The 14,283-nt window shown below is 40.1% G+C and overlaps 2 protein-coding genes across 7 annotated transcripts in view; one reads left to right on the plus strand and one right to left on the minus strand.

The window, feature by feature from the left end:
- NUFIP1 (nuclear FMR1 interacting protein 1) overlaps positions 1-12,634 on the minus strand; it is a 43,429-nt gene extending 30,795 nt beyond the window's left edge. The window contains exons 1-5 of the mRNA XM_058276652.2: positions 12,172-12,634; positions 10,170-10,252; positions 9,009-9,107; positions 8,155-8,217; positions 7,458-7,534 (exon numbers count right to left, since the gene is read on the minus strand). Of these exons, the coding sequence (XP_058132635.1) occupies positions 7,458-7,534; positions 8,155-8,217; positions 9,009-9,107; positions 10,170-10,252; positions 12,172-12,580 (731 nt within the window). The 5' untranslated portion in view covers positions 12,581-12,634. The remainder of the gene's footprint in view (positions 1-7,457; positions 7,535-8,154; positions 8,218-9,008; positions 9,108-10,169; positions 10,253-12,171) is intronic.
- The window catches only part of GPALPP1 (GPALPP motifs containing 1), a 36,262-nt gene continuing 34,153 nt past the window's right edge, over positions 12,175-14,283 (plus strand). For 4 of the 6 annotated variants that reach the window (XR_009180666.2, XM_071208273.1, XM_004457866.4 and 1 more), the window contains exon 1: positions 12,671-12,878. Coding sequence is in view for 4 of the 6 variants with exons in the window: in XM_071208273.1 (XP_071064374.1) it covers positions 12,791-12,878 (88 nt within the window). In the remaining 2 variants the exon portion in view is untranslated. Of the gene's footprint in view, positions 12,879-14,283 lie in introns of all 6 variants that reach the window. The other 2 variants (XR_001118579.3, XM_004457864.3) reach the window with 2 other exon arrangements.

Below are 14,283 nucleotides of genomic sequence, written 5' to 3' on the forward strand. Positions count from 1 at the left end.
TCTTCTCCTACTAAAATGTGGGCTCAATATTGGATTCACAAGAGTCATCTGGTGGGTCAAAAGATAAAAACCACCTCCTTTGGAATAATACAGGAGAGTTCACACACCTATGGCATTGTCAAGCAGCAACACCAAATCTGGACTTCTTTTTGACATGGGAAAACTAGACCTTTTTATGCTAAGCCACGGTAGTAAGGTTGCTGTTAAAAATCCCAGAGCACAATCCTAACTTAGGTAAGCACCAAGGGCACATAGCCAACACCTTTATATAAAAAAGTTTTCCATGTCCAACTATGGCATATCTGGATTTTAAAACTTGTCATTTAAAGCATTTGGCAGCTCCTTATAAAGTCAAGGCATATGCTTACTGTAACACCCACCAATCCCATCCATGGTATTTACTTAAGTCAAGTAAAAGCCTACTCAAAACAAAAACCTGTATGTTCTCTTTTCACTCTCCCCTCATCTGCAGGGAATCTCCTCCACGTTCATGGTTACCAGATTAAAAAATATAGCCCGGTTTGGTCCAAGTCTCAATCAACATCCTCAAACAGATGTCTCAGAATCACCTCCTGGGCAGCGGACTTGGCTCAGTGGCTAGGGCGTCCGCCTACCACATGGGAGGTCCGCGGTTCAAACCCCGGGGCTCCTTGACCCGTGTGGAGCTGGCCTGTGTGCAGTGCTGATGCATGCAATGAGTGCCCTGCCACATGGGGGTATCCCCTGTGCAGGGGTGCCCCACACGCAAGGAGTGCGCCCCGTAAGGAGAGCCGCCCAGCGCGAAGGAAAAGTGCAGCCTGCCCAGGAATGGCACCACGCACATGGAGAGCTGATGCAACAAGATGATGCAACAAGAAGAGACAGATTCCTGTGCCGCTGACAATAAGAGAAGCGGACAAAGAAGAACACACAGCAAATAGACACAGAGAACAGACGACTGGGGCGGGGGGGAGGGGGAGGAGGGGAGAGAAATAAATAAATAAATCTTTAAAAAAAAAAAGGGGGAAACGGACTTTGGCCCAGTGGTTAGGGCGTCCGTCTACCATATGGGAGGTCCGCGGTTCAAACCCCGGGCCTCCTTAACCCGTACGGAGCTGCTGATGCGCACAAGGAGTGCCATGCGCAGTGCTAATGCGCGCAAGGAGTGCCGTGCCACGCAATGGTGTCCCCCGCGTGGGGGAGCCCATGCGCAAGGAGTGCGCCCGTGAGGAAAGCAGCCCAGCGTGAAAAGAAAGAGCAGCCTGCCCTGGAATGGTGCCGCCCACACTTCTCATGCAGCTGACGACAACAGAAGCGGACAAAGAAACAAGACGCAGCAAATAGACACCAAGAACAGACAACCGGGGGAGGGGGGGAAATTAAATAAATAAATAAATCTTTAAAAAAAAAAAAAAAGGGAATCATCTCCTACTCAACAAGGTCCCAGTCAACAGCTCCACACTGGGCCCTCTTCCAGTGTTCTCTACCTCGGCGAGAGGCATGACCCTTCGCTGAGGTGCTCTTAACAGAAAGCTAGAGAGTTCCTCAAAACCTCTTCCTCCTCAATCCCACAACCATCCAGTCACCAAATAACTGCTAAGAATCTCCTTAATGTTCTATATCCAACTTCGTCCTGCCTTTCCCCACAAAAACATCTTTTTAAAGTGTCTATCATCTTTTACCTTTACTTACAGTGCCTAGAATATAACAACCTCTGCCTGGAACACTAACCTCTGCTTCTCCCATCCTTTCCTAGCTGGGTCTGCCTTCAGCTCAACCTCCTTTTGTCAAGAAACAGCCTGACCCTCTGGACTAGATGAGGTTCTCTCCCTTTTACATGCTGACAATGAAGGAGAAGTGGATGACTATGGGAGACTGAAATAGCTATGGACAAAAGAGAGCCAATGAAATTGGTATTATTAATTTAACAAGGGTTACTATTTTGCCTGAGTTTATATAATTTTTATTTTATAAAACCAATGCAAAGAGAACCAAAGCAGGAAAATCACAAAATCATTTCAGAACTTCTCCACTGCATTAAATGAACTCAAAATATGAGAGATTCAACAAGAGTTTAGTTTACTTAGCTAACGTCTCAGTTGCTTTCTAATCACTGCTGATTAGTAACCATCATTATTTCTCTCAAACTCAAATATAGATAAAAGAGGCAGGGCACCACTGAGTTGCACTAACCTCCAACTACCATCAAAGTCAGGGCTGAGAGAGAGGGAAAAAGCTACTGTTTTAGCAGTTAGGCCATTTTACATCCTGTCTAACAGGATACAATTATCAATTCAATACCATCAATATCAGAAACTAAGTATCAGACAGCAAACAAGATTAACTCTTTTTGTTTTATTATTCCTCTGTGTGCAACTATGAGAAAAGAACACAACCAACAAGCAAGCAAAAACAAACACAAGGGGAGTGGATATAGCTCCATGGTTGAGCAACTGCTTCCCATGTATGAGATCCTGGATTGAATCCCCAGGACCTCCTCAAAATTTTAAAATTTAATTTAATTTAAAACAAAACAAAACAACAACAACAAAAAAACATACAAAAACTCAGATACCTAAGGAAGGGAGTCCTGAGGAGGTGAAATTGTATCTGCAGAGAAGCCACCTGGAGGAGGCTAGGAGCTTCACTCAGTGCTTTAAATTTCAGTAGATCATGCCACATTATGGGCCCCAGTCCTTTCACATCTAAGTCTGACCTTGCGTTTACTGAGGATGCCTTCTCACCAATGCCAAGCCTGAGTTCTTCCATGCTGTACCACTGAATAGCAAGTCCACCAACATGTATTTATTCTTCCTGTGCTGATTTCCAGGGTCTGTGCGAAGTGCAGCAGAATCAAAGATGACAGACTAGAATCAACTATAATTTAATGTGATAAATGTTATTGTGGCTGTATTAATAAGCTATGTATCTGCAAAGGACAGAATGAATAATGCTTTAAGGTAGTTTGTTCTGAGGACTAGCAGCCGATGCACACACCTATGGCAGAGTACAAGTCAACTCTGTCCTTAAGCACAATATTTAGTTGACATATTTTTCTTAGCAAAACTTTCTTGATGAAGAAACTAATGTATAGATTTATATTCATTCTGAAACAAGCTCCTTAGTTTGTTGCAGGCTGCACACTGGCTGGTCTGGTGTAGAGGAAATGAAGAAAAATGTGACATATCAGGTGACATTTAAGACAAGCCTCAGAAGTAATTTTGCCAACGAGATAAAGGGAAAAAGCACTGTAGTACATTCTGCTCCTGGTGGCCTTGATTTCTTCATTGGTTAGCCAAAGAAGCTCTTGAAATTCTGTTACCCATGCTTGACTGACTGAACCCAACTTGTTTAAAAATTAAATTTCTGATTGTCCCTTCACTCTTATCTAACTTCTTCTTCTAGACAATAGTAAGAACAGATATTTAAATGCATATTTACTGAACTGTATTTGTTCCATGTTGGTTCTGAACCTTTGTTTATGCTGGTTGGCCTCGGAATTACTTCTGAAATCTTAAGGGGCAATAACGTTTTTCACAGAAGAGCATAACACCTGGCACATCACTACATTAAGTAGATTTAAGTGAAAACCTAAACTAAGTGATGAGAAAAGCATAAATTTAACCTGCTGGTCGCAAGAGAATCCTTTCTGTCCTTTGGAGATAACTCTTCCTTTTTCTAATCTCAGGCTATTCTCGTTTTTTAATTCCAGGAAAACAGCATTTAGCTTTCCAGTGCATCTGATCAATCTAATAGCTGTGCCTTAGTCTTCTAAGAACACAGTAAAATAGTGCCCTATTGAGATTTTTCTCAAAAGTATTTTCTAGCTAGACATCAATTAAACTTTTTCCCTTGGTAAGTGAAAACCAGCAGTCACATAATGAGGCTCAAATTTCAGGAATGAAGTCCTGGTCTTCTTATAATTAAAGACGAGCACTTGTATATCTTGCTCACTGCTGTACGCTCTCTGTCTTGGATATTGCAATCGTTCAACAAATCTTTGTTGAAAAAGAATAATCAAAATAATGAAGAGGGAAATACTGTATATACATATGTACACACACACACACACACACATATATATATTTTAAATGAAAACAGCCACTCATTATTGCCTCAGCAACTGAACACCTACCAGGTGGCAGGTAGTAAAGCTCCCCTTGCAGAGCACAGTACAGTCTTGTCATGGTACATTTGTTACTTAAATGAACTCTGATACCCAGAGTTCCTATTGGGCCTCCCAAAAATGACATCCAATAATATTCTCAAATACTATACCTTAAAGTCCTTTTCCCTAGTACAAACATTATAAGGGAATTCAGTGTCTCAAAACTACACTAATGGGGTCCCACCCCAATTAAGGTGGTAGAGTAAGACGCATAGAACCTTTGATCAACCAATAAGAACTGCCAGAAACACCTTTATCAAAGCTCCAGGAAACAGCTAAAGGACTGCAGTAACAGAGAAAGTGCCAAATCAAGAAAAAAAGGCTACTAAACCCGGTCAGATCTTGTACATCCTAGCTGGCCCTTCCCCGTCACTGGTTTGACAAAGAGCCAGACTATGCTCCCAGTGTGGATCCCTGGTCCCAGTTCTGGACCCTTGTGCACAAACTGGGAGTACATATGCCTAGCCCAAACTGCCTGGTGGTGGCCTGAGGGACTTGTCATCCCAAAGCCTGCCCTGCATGTAGAAGGCAGCACCCAAGTCTCTCCTACAGAATGTTGTGGGACAACATTCAAGTCATGCTGCCTGGGGCAAGGGATTGTTGGTTTGGGCATGCAGTGCAGTGCCTGGGACCACAAGGAAACTGTTTGCTAAGTAAAAGGGGACACAGAACAGGATAAACTGGGGAAATCCCAGGGACACATATGCATGCCAAAGGCAAGAAGTACATGCAGAAGTTATTAGGAGGAAGGCCCCTACAAGCTAGTCTCTAAACTCCTTATATGGCTAAGCTCGGAAGAAAGGACTTGCACATGGCTAAGCTCGGAAGAAAGGACTTGCACAGTTCAACCTGCAAATACTGGGAAAAATATTTTATTTTTTTTCTTTCTACTTTTTTTTTTAGGTTAGCCCCTGGCAATCAAAGAAAGTTCTGTCATAACACTAGCAGGATACAATTTTAAGGAACAGAAGCCTCAGAGCCTAAATTCCAGTGACAACAAACAATTAAAATATCAGAACGTCCCAGTTTCAACAAGAGATTACAAAACATACAAAGAAACAGAAAGTGACAGCCCAGGCAAAGGAGAAAATTACAGCATCATAAGCCATCATTGAAGACCGGACCTGGGACATACCAGACAAAGACTTTAATCAGGACCAAAACGCTAAAGAAAAACATGGACAAAGAACTAAAGGAAATGAGGAAATCAGGAAAATGACAGATGAACACAAAAAGAATATGAATTATGAAAAGGAGCTAAACAGCACTGAAGACAACAATAACAGAAAATAATTCCACAGAGGGGTTCAAGAGCAGTTTGGAGCTGGCAGAAGAAATAATCAGTGAACCTAAAGATAAGGCAATTGAAATCATCTAGTCTGAGAAGCAGAAGGAAGAAAGAATGAAGAAAAGTGAACAGAGCCTGAGGAGCCTGTGGGATACCAACATGCATATCAATATAGACACACTGTGGGAGTCCCAGAAGGAGAAGATAAAAAGGAGCAGAGAGACTATTCAAAGAAATAATGGCTGGAAACTTCCCATATTTAACAAAAGATATGAATATACACATCTAAGACACTCAGTGAACTCAAAACAGGACAAACCCAAATAAATCCACAACTCATCACATTATAATCAGACTGCCAAATACCAAAAATAAAGATAACTCTGACAGCCACAAGAGAGGGGCAACATGTCATATACAAGGGAGACTCAATAAGATGAGGTACAGATTTCTCATCAAAAACCATGGCAGCAAGAAGGCAGTAAGGACATTAAGTACCAAAAGCAAAAAATTGCCAACCAATTCTATATTCTGCAAAACTATCTTCCAAGCGAAAGAGAGAATAACACATTTCCAGATTAAAAAAGCTGAGGGAGGCACTCAGCACTAGGCTAGCCCTACACAAAATGCTAAAGAAAGTTCTGCAGGTTGAAAGGAAAGGACAATAGACAATACATCAAAGCCACAAGAAAAAACAAAGATCTCCGGAAAGAGTAATGACAGGCAGATATAAATGCCAGTACTGCTGTATTTTGGGTTTATAACTCCAAGTTTTACTTCCTACAATATGTAAAAGGCAAAAACATAAAATGTACTGATAAATCAGTGGTTTTGGACTCAATGTGTAAAACGTGTAATTCTTAACAAGAACTATATAAAGGTTGGGGGATGGAGAGGTATAGGAACATAATTTGTGTACTCTATTGAAGTTGGTATCAAAGCAAATGAGATTATTATAGATTTAAGATGTTAAATTTCAGCCCCATGGTAACTATAAAGAAAATATTGGAGAATATACAAGTTCAGAGAGACAGAAATTAGAGTACAGGTGGCCAGTGGCAGGGGCCAAGTGGAGTGGGGAGTTAATAATGCAAAATGGGTGGAGGGTTTGTCTTAGAAAACAGGAATGTTTTAGTGACAGAGGGTGGTGAGGGTACTGCAACATAGTGAACGTGATTAATCCCACTGAATGGTATGCTTGGAGTGGTTGAGATGGGAAAGTTTATGTTGTATATGCTCCCACAATAAAAATAAAAAAGACAGAGCAACTAAAGAGATAATGACAACTAAAGGCAATACATGATACTGAATGGGATCCAGCAATGGAGGCGAACAGGCTCAAAAGGACATTATTTGGATACATGAAAAAAACTGAAATACAGTCTGTAAGCTTTATATAACATTAAACTTCTTGAACTTGATAACTACACTTAAGATGAATACATAAGTGAATATTGTTGTTTTTAGTAAACATATGTAGCAGTATTAAGTGTTCAAGGAGCATGATAAACACAACATACATTCAACCTTCTAGAAAATGGATTCATAGGCACACAGGCAGATAGAAAGATAGATGGATAGGGAGATGGACTGACAGACCGATGGACAGACAGATACACCAAAATGTTAAAACGTTGGGTATGGGTATCTAGGAATATAAGGGTATGCTGGAGTTCTCTAGAGGGGCTGCGTGTTATTTTTGAAACTGTCTCATAAGTTTGAAAGTATTTAAATATAAAAGGTTTAAAATAAGCAAAATAAAACACAAAAAACCCTACACTAATAAAAATTGAATGTTTATTCTTAAAACCATCAAGTAACAATATTCCCAAAATCATTATATACCAGTTCTGAAGAACAACAAAGACTGGTCATTTTTAGTTGAATATTTGCAAAATTATAAAAGACCAAATTTCTTTTTTTTTTAATCTTTAATTAGGACCAGGAGCTCATTATTTTGAAATACCCAGGCTTGCAACAATGAAAGGAAGTTATTTCACTAGTTCTTAACTTTTTACTCACCTTCTTCTCTCTTCCCTCCATCTTGCAATCTCCTCTGGAGTATCTAACTTGATCTTCTTCATGCCAGGAGCATGCATCTAGGGAGAGAAGACCTGCTGAACATCAGGAAGCAGACACTATGCTTGTGACTAAATCTCAAGTATGTGGGAGATAATGAAGACTTTGTACCCAATATGAGATGCAGTACCAGACATTTTAAAACTAAGTACGCAGATTTTATCCAGTCTTACTATGACTTTTCCTTTAAAGAATAATTTTCTCATGTGTTTAAATTATGCCTACTTGATAGGAAAGAAAACATTAAATACCCAAATGAATGACATACCAACCAAAATTGAGGGAAGTATCTATAGAAAAGAGTTCACATAACTATTTGCAATAGCATAGTAGTACAAAATGAGCACACAATTTGGTGTCATGAAAGTCGGACTCAAGAATCAATTCTGAGGCCTCGGACAAATAATTTTCTTTTTAATCTGTTAATTGGAAACAATATTATCTATTCCATCTAATTGTTTGTAAAGATGAAGCTGAATAAAACATGTAAAAATCCTTGAAAAGTAAAAAGTACTTTACAAATGTTACTATCAGGCTATGTGAGGAGAACTGAGACATTAACAGATCAATGGAGTAAAAATAACGTATCAAAAGGACATAGGGTAAAAAAAAAAAAAAAGACACAAATACAAGCACTTACATTTCTCCAATGGAACTGGACAATCTTCTCATGTGCACTAAAGGAGCAATCTACTTCAGGACACTAAAAGAGTTTTTAATAAAAAGACTATTCAATATTTTTCACATTAAACTTACCCTACCACTTCACAGACAGATGCATTTTGGCCATATTTATGTAGTAATTCCATCTATGTGGTATTTCACTTATATTTATGCCAAGAGCAAAACAAAGATCACTCCAAAACACAGTTGCATTTAAAACCGAATGACTTTCTGAAAGTATACAGTACAGTAACAGAAATAAATTATTTCTCCATCTGAGTGAAAGCATGACATCAGCAATGTTGTAAAATATCCTTAATTCTTCAAGTTGAAAGGCATTCCTATAAGCTGAAAGAGAACCTCTCCAAACTCAAGGCTTTTAATTTGTTTTACTTGTCAAACATTCTGGTCAAAATTTTTTAAAACAATAGTTAATAAGGTTAGGACCATATTTAGAGATTGACAGGTCACAGGAAATTGTCCACTATCTGGGTTAATGGTCAAGGGCAGCCTTAGAGGGGAAAGAACTCAGAGGTGCCCAAGACAAATGGAGAGGAGGTCCAGCCCTCTTACAAAGCAGCAGAGGCACACAAATGCAAACAGCTGCCAGACCGCCCTTCTTCTTTGCTGTTATTGTACTTCTTCCTGAAGCAGAGGGCTCCCTGCCCTCAAACTGCAAATCCCAGGGTCACTGTTCAAATTTGTCAAGTCATCGAACAACATTTCTATGAAAACCATAAACTTTTAAGGAGAAAGAGCTCAGAATTTGTACCAGTTAGAGAGAAATTTTACTAAATGCATTTCAGGATAACCAAGAAAAAGGAAACCTACTTTTGTATGTTCAGACATGTGTTTATCATACTTTTCTTGATTTTTAAAGCCACGGTCACAGGTATCACAAAAATAGTGAAAAACTGGTTCCTTTCTTTTCTGCAAACAAAAAAAAAAGCAGGATTAGGCTTTTAGTGAAAATTTTTAATCAATAACAAGAATATAACTATCTTTCTATTATAAATATAGTGACTTTTTCATCCTCACATGTGAGAAAAACTTCTGAATACATTTCTAATGGAGGAATGTTTCTGTTTCTTTTCTTTTTAGCAAATCTATTAGGGAAAAGCCAGACATAATGAACATTTCAAACATGAGTAAAACTAATATAAACTGTGAGTAGATTTCAAATTGGTAATCTAATGAAGACTTAATACAGTATGTATCAAAATGATCTAAAAAAACCACTCAGGGTAAATAGTACTTTGACTCTTAGGAAAATACCTGTTTAATATTAAAAAAAAAAAAAGGGGGCAAAATGAATCATTTATGTAAAGGTGAGTTATTTTTGATTTTCCAATTTGCTATTTTTATGCTTGAACATAAAAAGGATTATTACAATGAAAGACTATGTAGGAAATGGCCTCCAATTGTAGAATGTCAGGATTATGTGAACAAATCATTGTACTTCCATAACATTTTGTTAATACTACATTTCAGATATTATGCAGAGAAGATGATCATATATAAACCATTTAAGTTTAAAACATTAAATTTAATTTTATATGAATTTAATACAAGAAAAAGAAACTGAAGGAATTGTATTTCTAGCACAGAAATACAGGTTCCTAAAAGATCCCTGTTAAAAAGAAAAAATTATGAAAAGCAAAATTTGTGTCATAATTTGTTAACTCCAGGCTTTCAATGTTATAAAAGGAAAAAAAATGCACTTCAAAAGTTCTTCTCCCTAAATTCCCCCTCCCTCCTCATCTGCTAATAATACTATTTTTTCATTTTATCAAGGTTTAATACAATTCTTTCCACTAGCTTTTTTTATAATTTTTCCATTTGTATTCCTCAAAGAGATTTTGTTTGAAGCTTTTACTTCCAGATGAGATCCTCAAAGGTCTGGTCTGTCAATAATGGATGCAAAACACTGAGACAGTTATGATACAGATGCAAGATATGAAAAAGTGACATTCAAGAACATCCTAAAAATACCTTTTTTTTCTGTTTTCTATTGGGAGGGAAGTTGAAATCAGTGAAGTCTGCATCATATTTTCTTGGATAATAAGAGTGCTTAGCTAAAAAAACAAAAAGAGATCAATGTTTACAAATACATGATTATTTAAAGTTTTATTTGCTACACCTTATTACAAGTACTTGAGTAAAAACACTGCTAAATTAGCCCTTCTAAGAAGCATAGTGTTCAAAATCAGATTCATAAAGGTTAAAATTAGTCTACTAAATAAGTATTTTCAAATGAGTAAATACTGACAAGATTGCAGGTCCACAGATGCTTTAGGCGTCTAAGTACAGGAACGGACAATAACCTAATGAAATTCCTTGCAGTTATTGTGAATATTAGAAATTTAAACAGTAAAATCTGATGTTGCCCTGCCAGTATCATTCTAACACCAGGAAAACAAAACCTTGTAAAGTACATCTTCTCTCAAATCCCACTGCCCCTTTCCATTCTTACTGCCATTACCCAACTCAGAAGCCCTGCCCTTTCACCTATATTACCGTGATACACTCCTAGCTGGTCTTCCAGTTCCCAAGCCTTTTCCAACTGACCCTGCACAATTACACCAAAACTCTGCTCCAACTATGACACTACCCTGCTCAAAAATCTGCAAATGGCTTCCTAGAGTGCTTCAATGAGATTTCAACTTATTTTTTCTCCCTATGCTTCCTCTACACCCTCCACTCCTGAACTCACCCTTGTACTGACAACTCTTTGCCTCTACCTAGGAAGTACTTTTCCCTAAATCCTACCTTCTCACCCAACTTAGGACTGCCTTAACACACTGTCCGGCACACAGTATTCATTGAGTAGGTATCTGGATTCAATTAAACCTAAATTGAATTCCGTGCAGTGCTGAAGAACGGTTCTGCATGAACAAGCTCATGGCATTAAGTATCGTCTATATCCTGATGATGCCCAAATTAATAGCTCCAGGCACATACCTCTCCTGAGAGTACAGTCTCAAAATATCTCTACTTGACATGTACATATTCAAACCCAACTCTTGGTTTTCCCCTCCAAATCTGTTTCATCTGCAGTCTTCCTCATCTCAGCTTCAGTTATGTCGAAAACCTGAAGTCATTCTTGTCTCTTCATCTCACATTCCAGACCCAATCCTTCCACAATCATGTTGCCCTTTTTTTCAAAATATATCTAGAATCCAACTACCTCTCATCATCCAGCTCCATCTCAGCCCAAGTCCCCCAACTCTCACTTGTATAACTGCAACAGCGTCCTAATTTCAGTCAATTCCCATCACAGTAACCAGATTAATCCTTTTAAAATATGAATCAGATCGTGTCACTTCCCTGCACAAAACCAGTCAGTGGCCCCATGGTTAAAGTTAAACTTCCATTAATCATCAACAAAGCCCTTCAAGTTCCACCCTCTTCCCCCATCTTCTACTACTCTTCCCCAGGCCCAGTCTTTTCTAGCAATGGACTCCACTGTTTTACAGCTCTTGCTTCAAGGTCTTTGCACATGCAGTTCCCTCTACCTCATATCCCTTTCCCCAGATATTATCCGTAAGTCTGATCCCTCATCTACCTGAAGTCTTTGCGCAAATGTCACCTTCCTTATGAAACCTTCCCTGACCACTGTATATAAAACTGCACTATGTATCATTCTCTCTATATATATCCCAATCATTACCTTCAAATACACAATGTAAGTATTATATCTGTCCACACACTAAGATGTTAAGTTCCGTAAAGAAAAGTATTTCTGTATGTTTTATTCACTGCTATATTCCCAATTTCTGGTACACAGTTGGAATTCAATAAATAACTGCTAAAATGAACGAACACGAGAAGAAAACGTTCCAGTAGGACATATTGCGAGGCATCAATGACCAGATTCCAAGAGTACAGGGAAGAATCAAGTGCACAAAGCAAGCAGAAGGAGAAATGGAAGGGAAGGAAGGAGGGGAGAGGATGACAGGTAACGGGATAGGGCTGCGAGGAAAAAACAGCATACCGTGAGGATTGTGGGACTTCTGGCGCTGAGGCAATGTTTCAGGAAACTGTCTCCAGGACCAGGATGTCGAAGCCTGGAAACTCCAAGACGGCTGGACGTTGAGTCGAGGCTGAGAATCAAGCGGGGACTGGGCGTCGAAGGGTGGCTGCGCCCCAGGAAGAAGCTGGGTGTCGAAGGGGGGCGGCACCCCCGGGGGAGGTTGGGCCGCAAGGTGGGGATGCGTGCCTGAGTAAGGCTCTGACCCGACGGGAGACGATGACGAAGGCGGCGGCGGCGGCGGCAGCATAGCCCACGAGACCCAGTTGTCCCGCAGCGGCGCACTGTCGTTCAGCGGCCCCATAGAGGGGTTCAGCTCGGGGGCTGGAAACCTTCCCGGTAGAGCCGTGAAACCACGGCCTGGTTCAGCCATGCCGTCCGTCAGGTCGGGAACCTGGCACTAGCCTTAGGCGTCACTTCCGTTATTACAAATTACCCGGCACAGCCAACCACAGGCCCCTACGTCATTAGTTGGCGCCGGAAAAACTTTCCGCATTCGCCGCGGATCGCCAGGTACTCGTACAGGAGGTTATTTTCTGCGCGAATAGGTCACTTCAGTACGTGAGTAGTGCGGCTACTCCGGATGGCAAGGGACCTAATCGGGCCGGCTCTGCCACCTGGCTTCAAAGCCCACGGGACGGAGGAGGACGAGGAGCGGGACCCGAGCCCGGGTAGGCGGCGGGGCGCCCCCTTTCTGGCTGAGCCCAGCTCTCTGAGGGGACACCTGGGGCCCGGGAGGGCGGAGGAGCAGGGAGTGGGCGCGTCCTGGACGAGCTGATTTTCCTTTTCAAGCCGTAGTGGCCAGGAGGTGGCCTTGGGATGTTTTACAAAAAAAAAACAAAAAGAGGGTGCGTTGCGCGACCTTGCCCGAGTAATCCTTACAATGTTAATGTGTTCTCATTTAGCACTTAATATGAGCCAGGCGCCGTGCTGTGTGTTGATACATTCAGTCATTTAATCCTCCCAGAAAATCAATGAGGTAAAGACTGTTCTTACTCTTATGTCACAAACTGGGAAGCCGAGTCCTATCTGCCCAGATCACACAGCTTGTAATTAGTGGAGCCCGAATTAGAACAATGGAGCCAGTGCTCCTAATCTCTGCCGTTTTGTTTTCTGGTATACAAAACCTTGTTTCTCACAGAAAACCCTTTTTTCTCTAGCGCTGGACTTGCCTTCCTAGACTCTCGTTTTTTCTCTATAGGGGCTTATTTTTTATATTTAATTACATCATACGTTTAATACACTGTATTTAATTAGTCTCCACCACATCTTCCAGTCTTAACACACAGTAGGCACGTTGTATTTGCCAAATAAATGCTCTGACTCCTCCATGCATCTCTTTTAATGTTTGTTTTAACTGGTAGATTGGACTGACACTATACTCGTAGAAAAGTGGAGCTGAAAGAGTAATTCTGTCATTTCTGGGTCTAATTTTTGTTCACTGGCTGCCATAAAGCCATGTTTCTACCTAAAGGTTTGCCTTTCAGATCTTGTTTCTGTTTTAGCTGCTAGAAATCATACTTTATTTTAGCAAAGAAGGTTCTGTACAACTGAAGTTGAAAAAGTTCGTGGTTAACCAAGTTATCTAGTTGGGTTCCTGTATGCATGTTGTTTCTGGCTCACTATATTCCCTGATTTTAAACAAAAGCAGGATTTGCAGGTAAGCAATCCCCATCTCCCAAAGAGAGATTTCTGTTGTGATTCACTTCCATCATTCTACTAGCAGTTACTTCAGGTACTCCTTTTGTTGTCCGCTTTCTTCTTTTTGTTTCTTTTATACTTGCATTCACATACTCCTTCTCTCTCAAACTTACCACATTGTGCCTATGTACACATGTGAACCCCCTCTACTTTGAAGCAATTTTACACCAACTTAGCTCAGTGCCTGGCACATAAAAGATCCTTGATAGACATTTCTTAAATGACTTCCCTTCATTAAGCAAAATGTCTTGCACAAAATAGGTCAATTAAAATATACCATCTACTTTGCTATAATTCCATTCCCTTCATAACCTCCTAGATAGCTGATCTTAAAACATTTGACTCAAGTCCTTTTTTTTTTTTAAAGAAGTTTTA

The sequence above is a fragment of the Dasypus novemcinctus genome, chromosome 15 (assembly GCF_030445035.2).
Source record: "Dasypus novemcinctus isolate mDasNov1 chromosome 15, mDasNov1.1.hap2, whole genome shotgun sequence".
In the NCBI taxonomy this organism is placed as follows: Eukaryota; Metazoa; Chordata; class Mammalia; order Cingulata; family Dasypodidae; genus Dasypus; species Dasypus novemcinctus.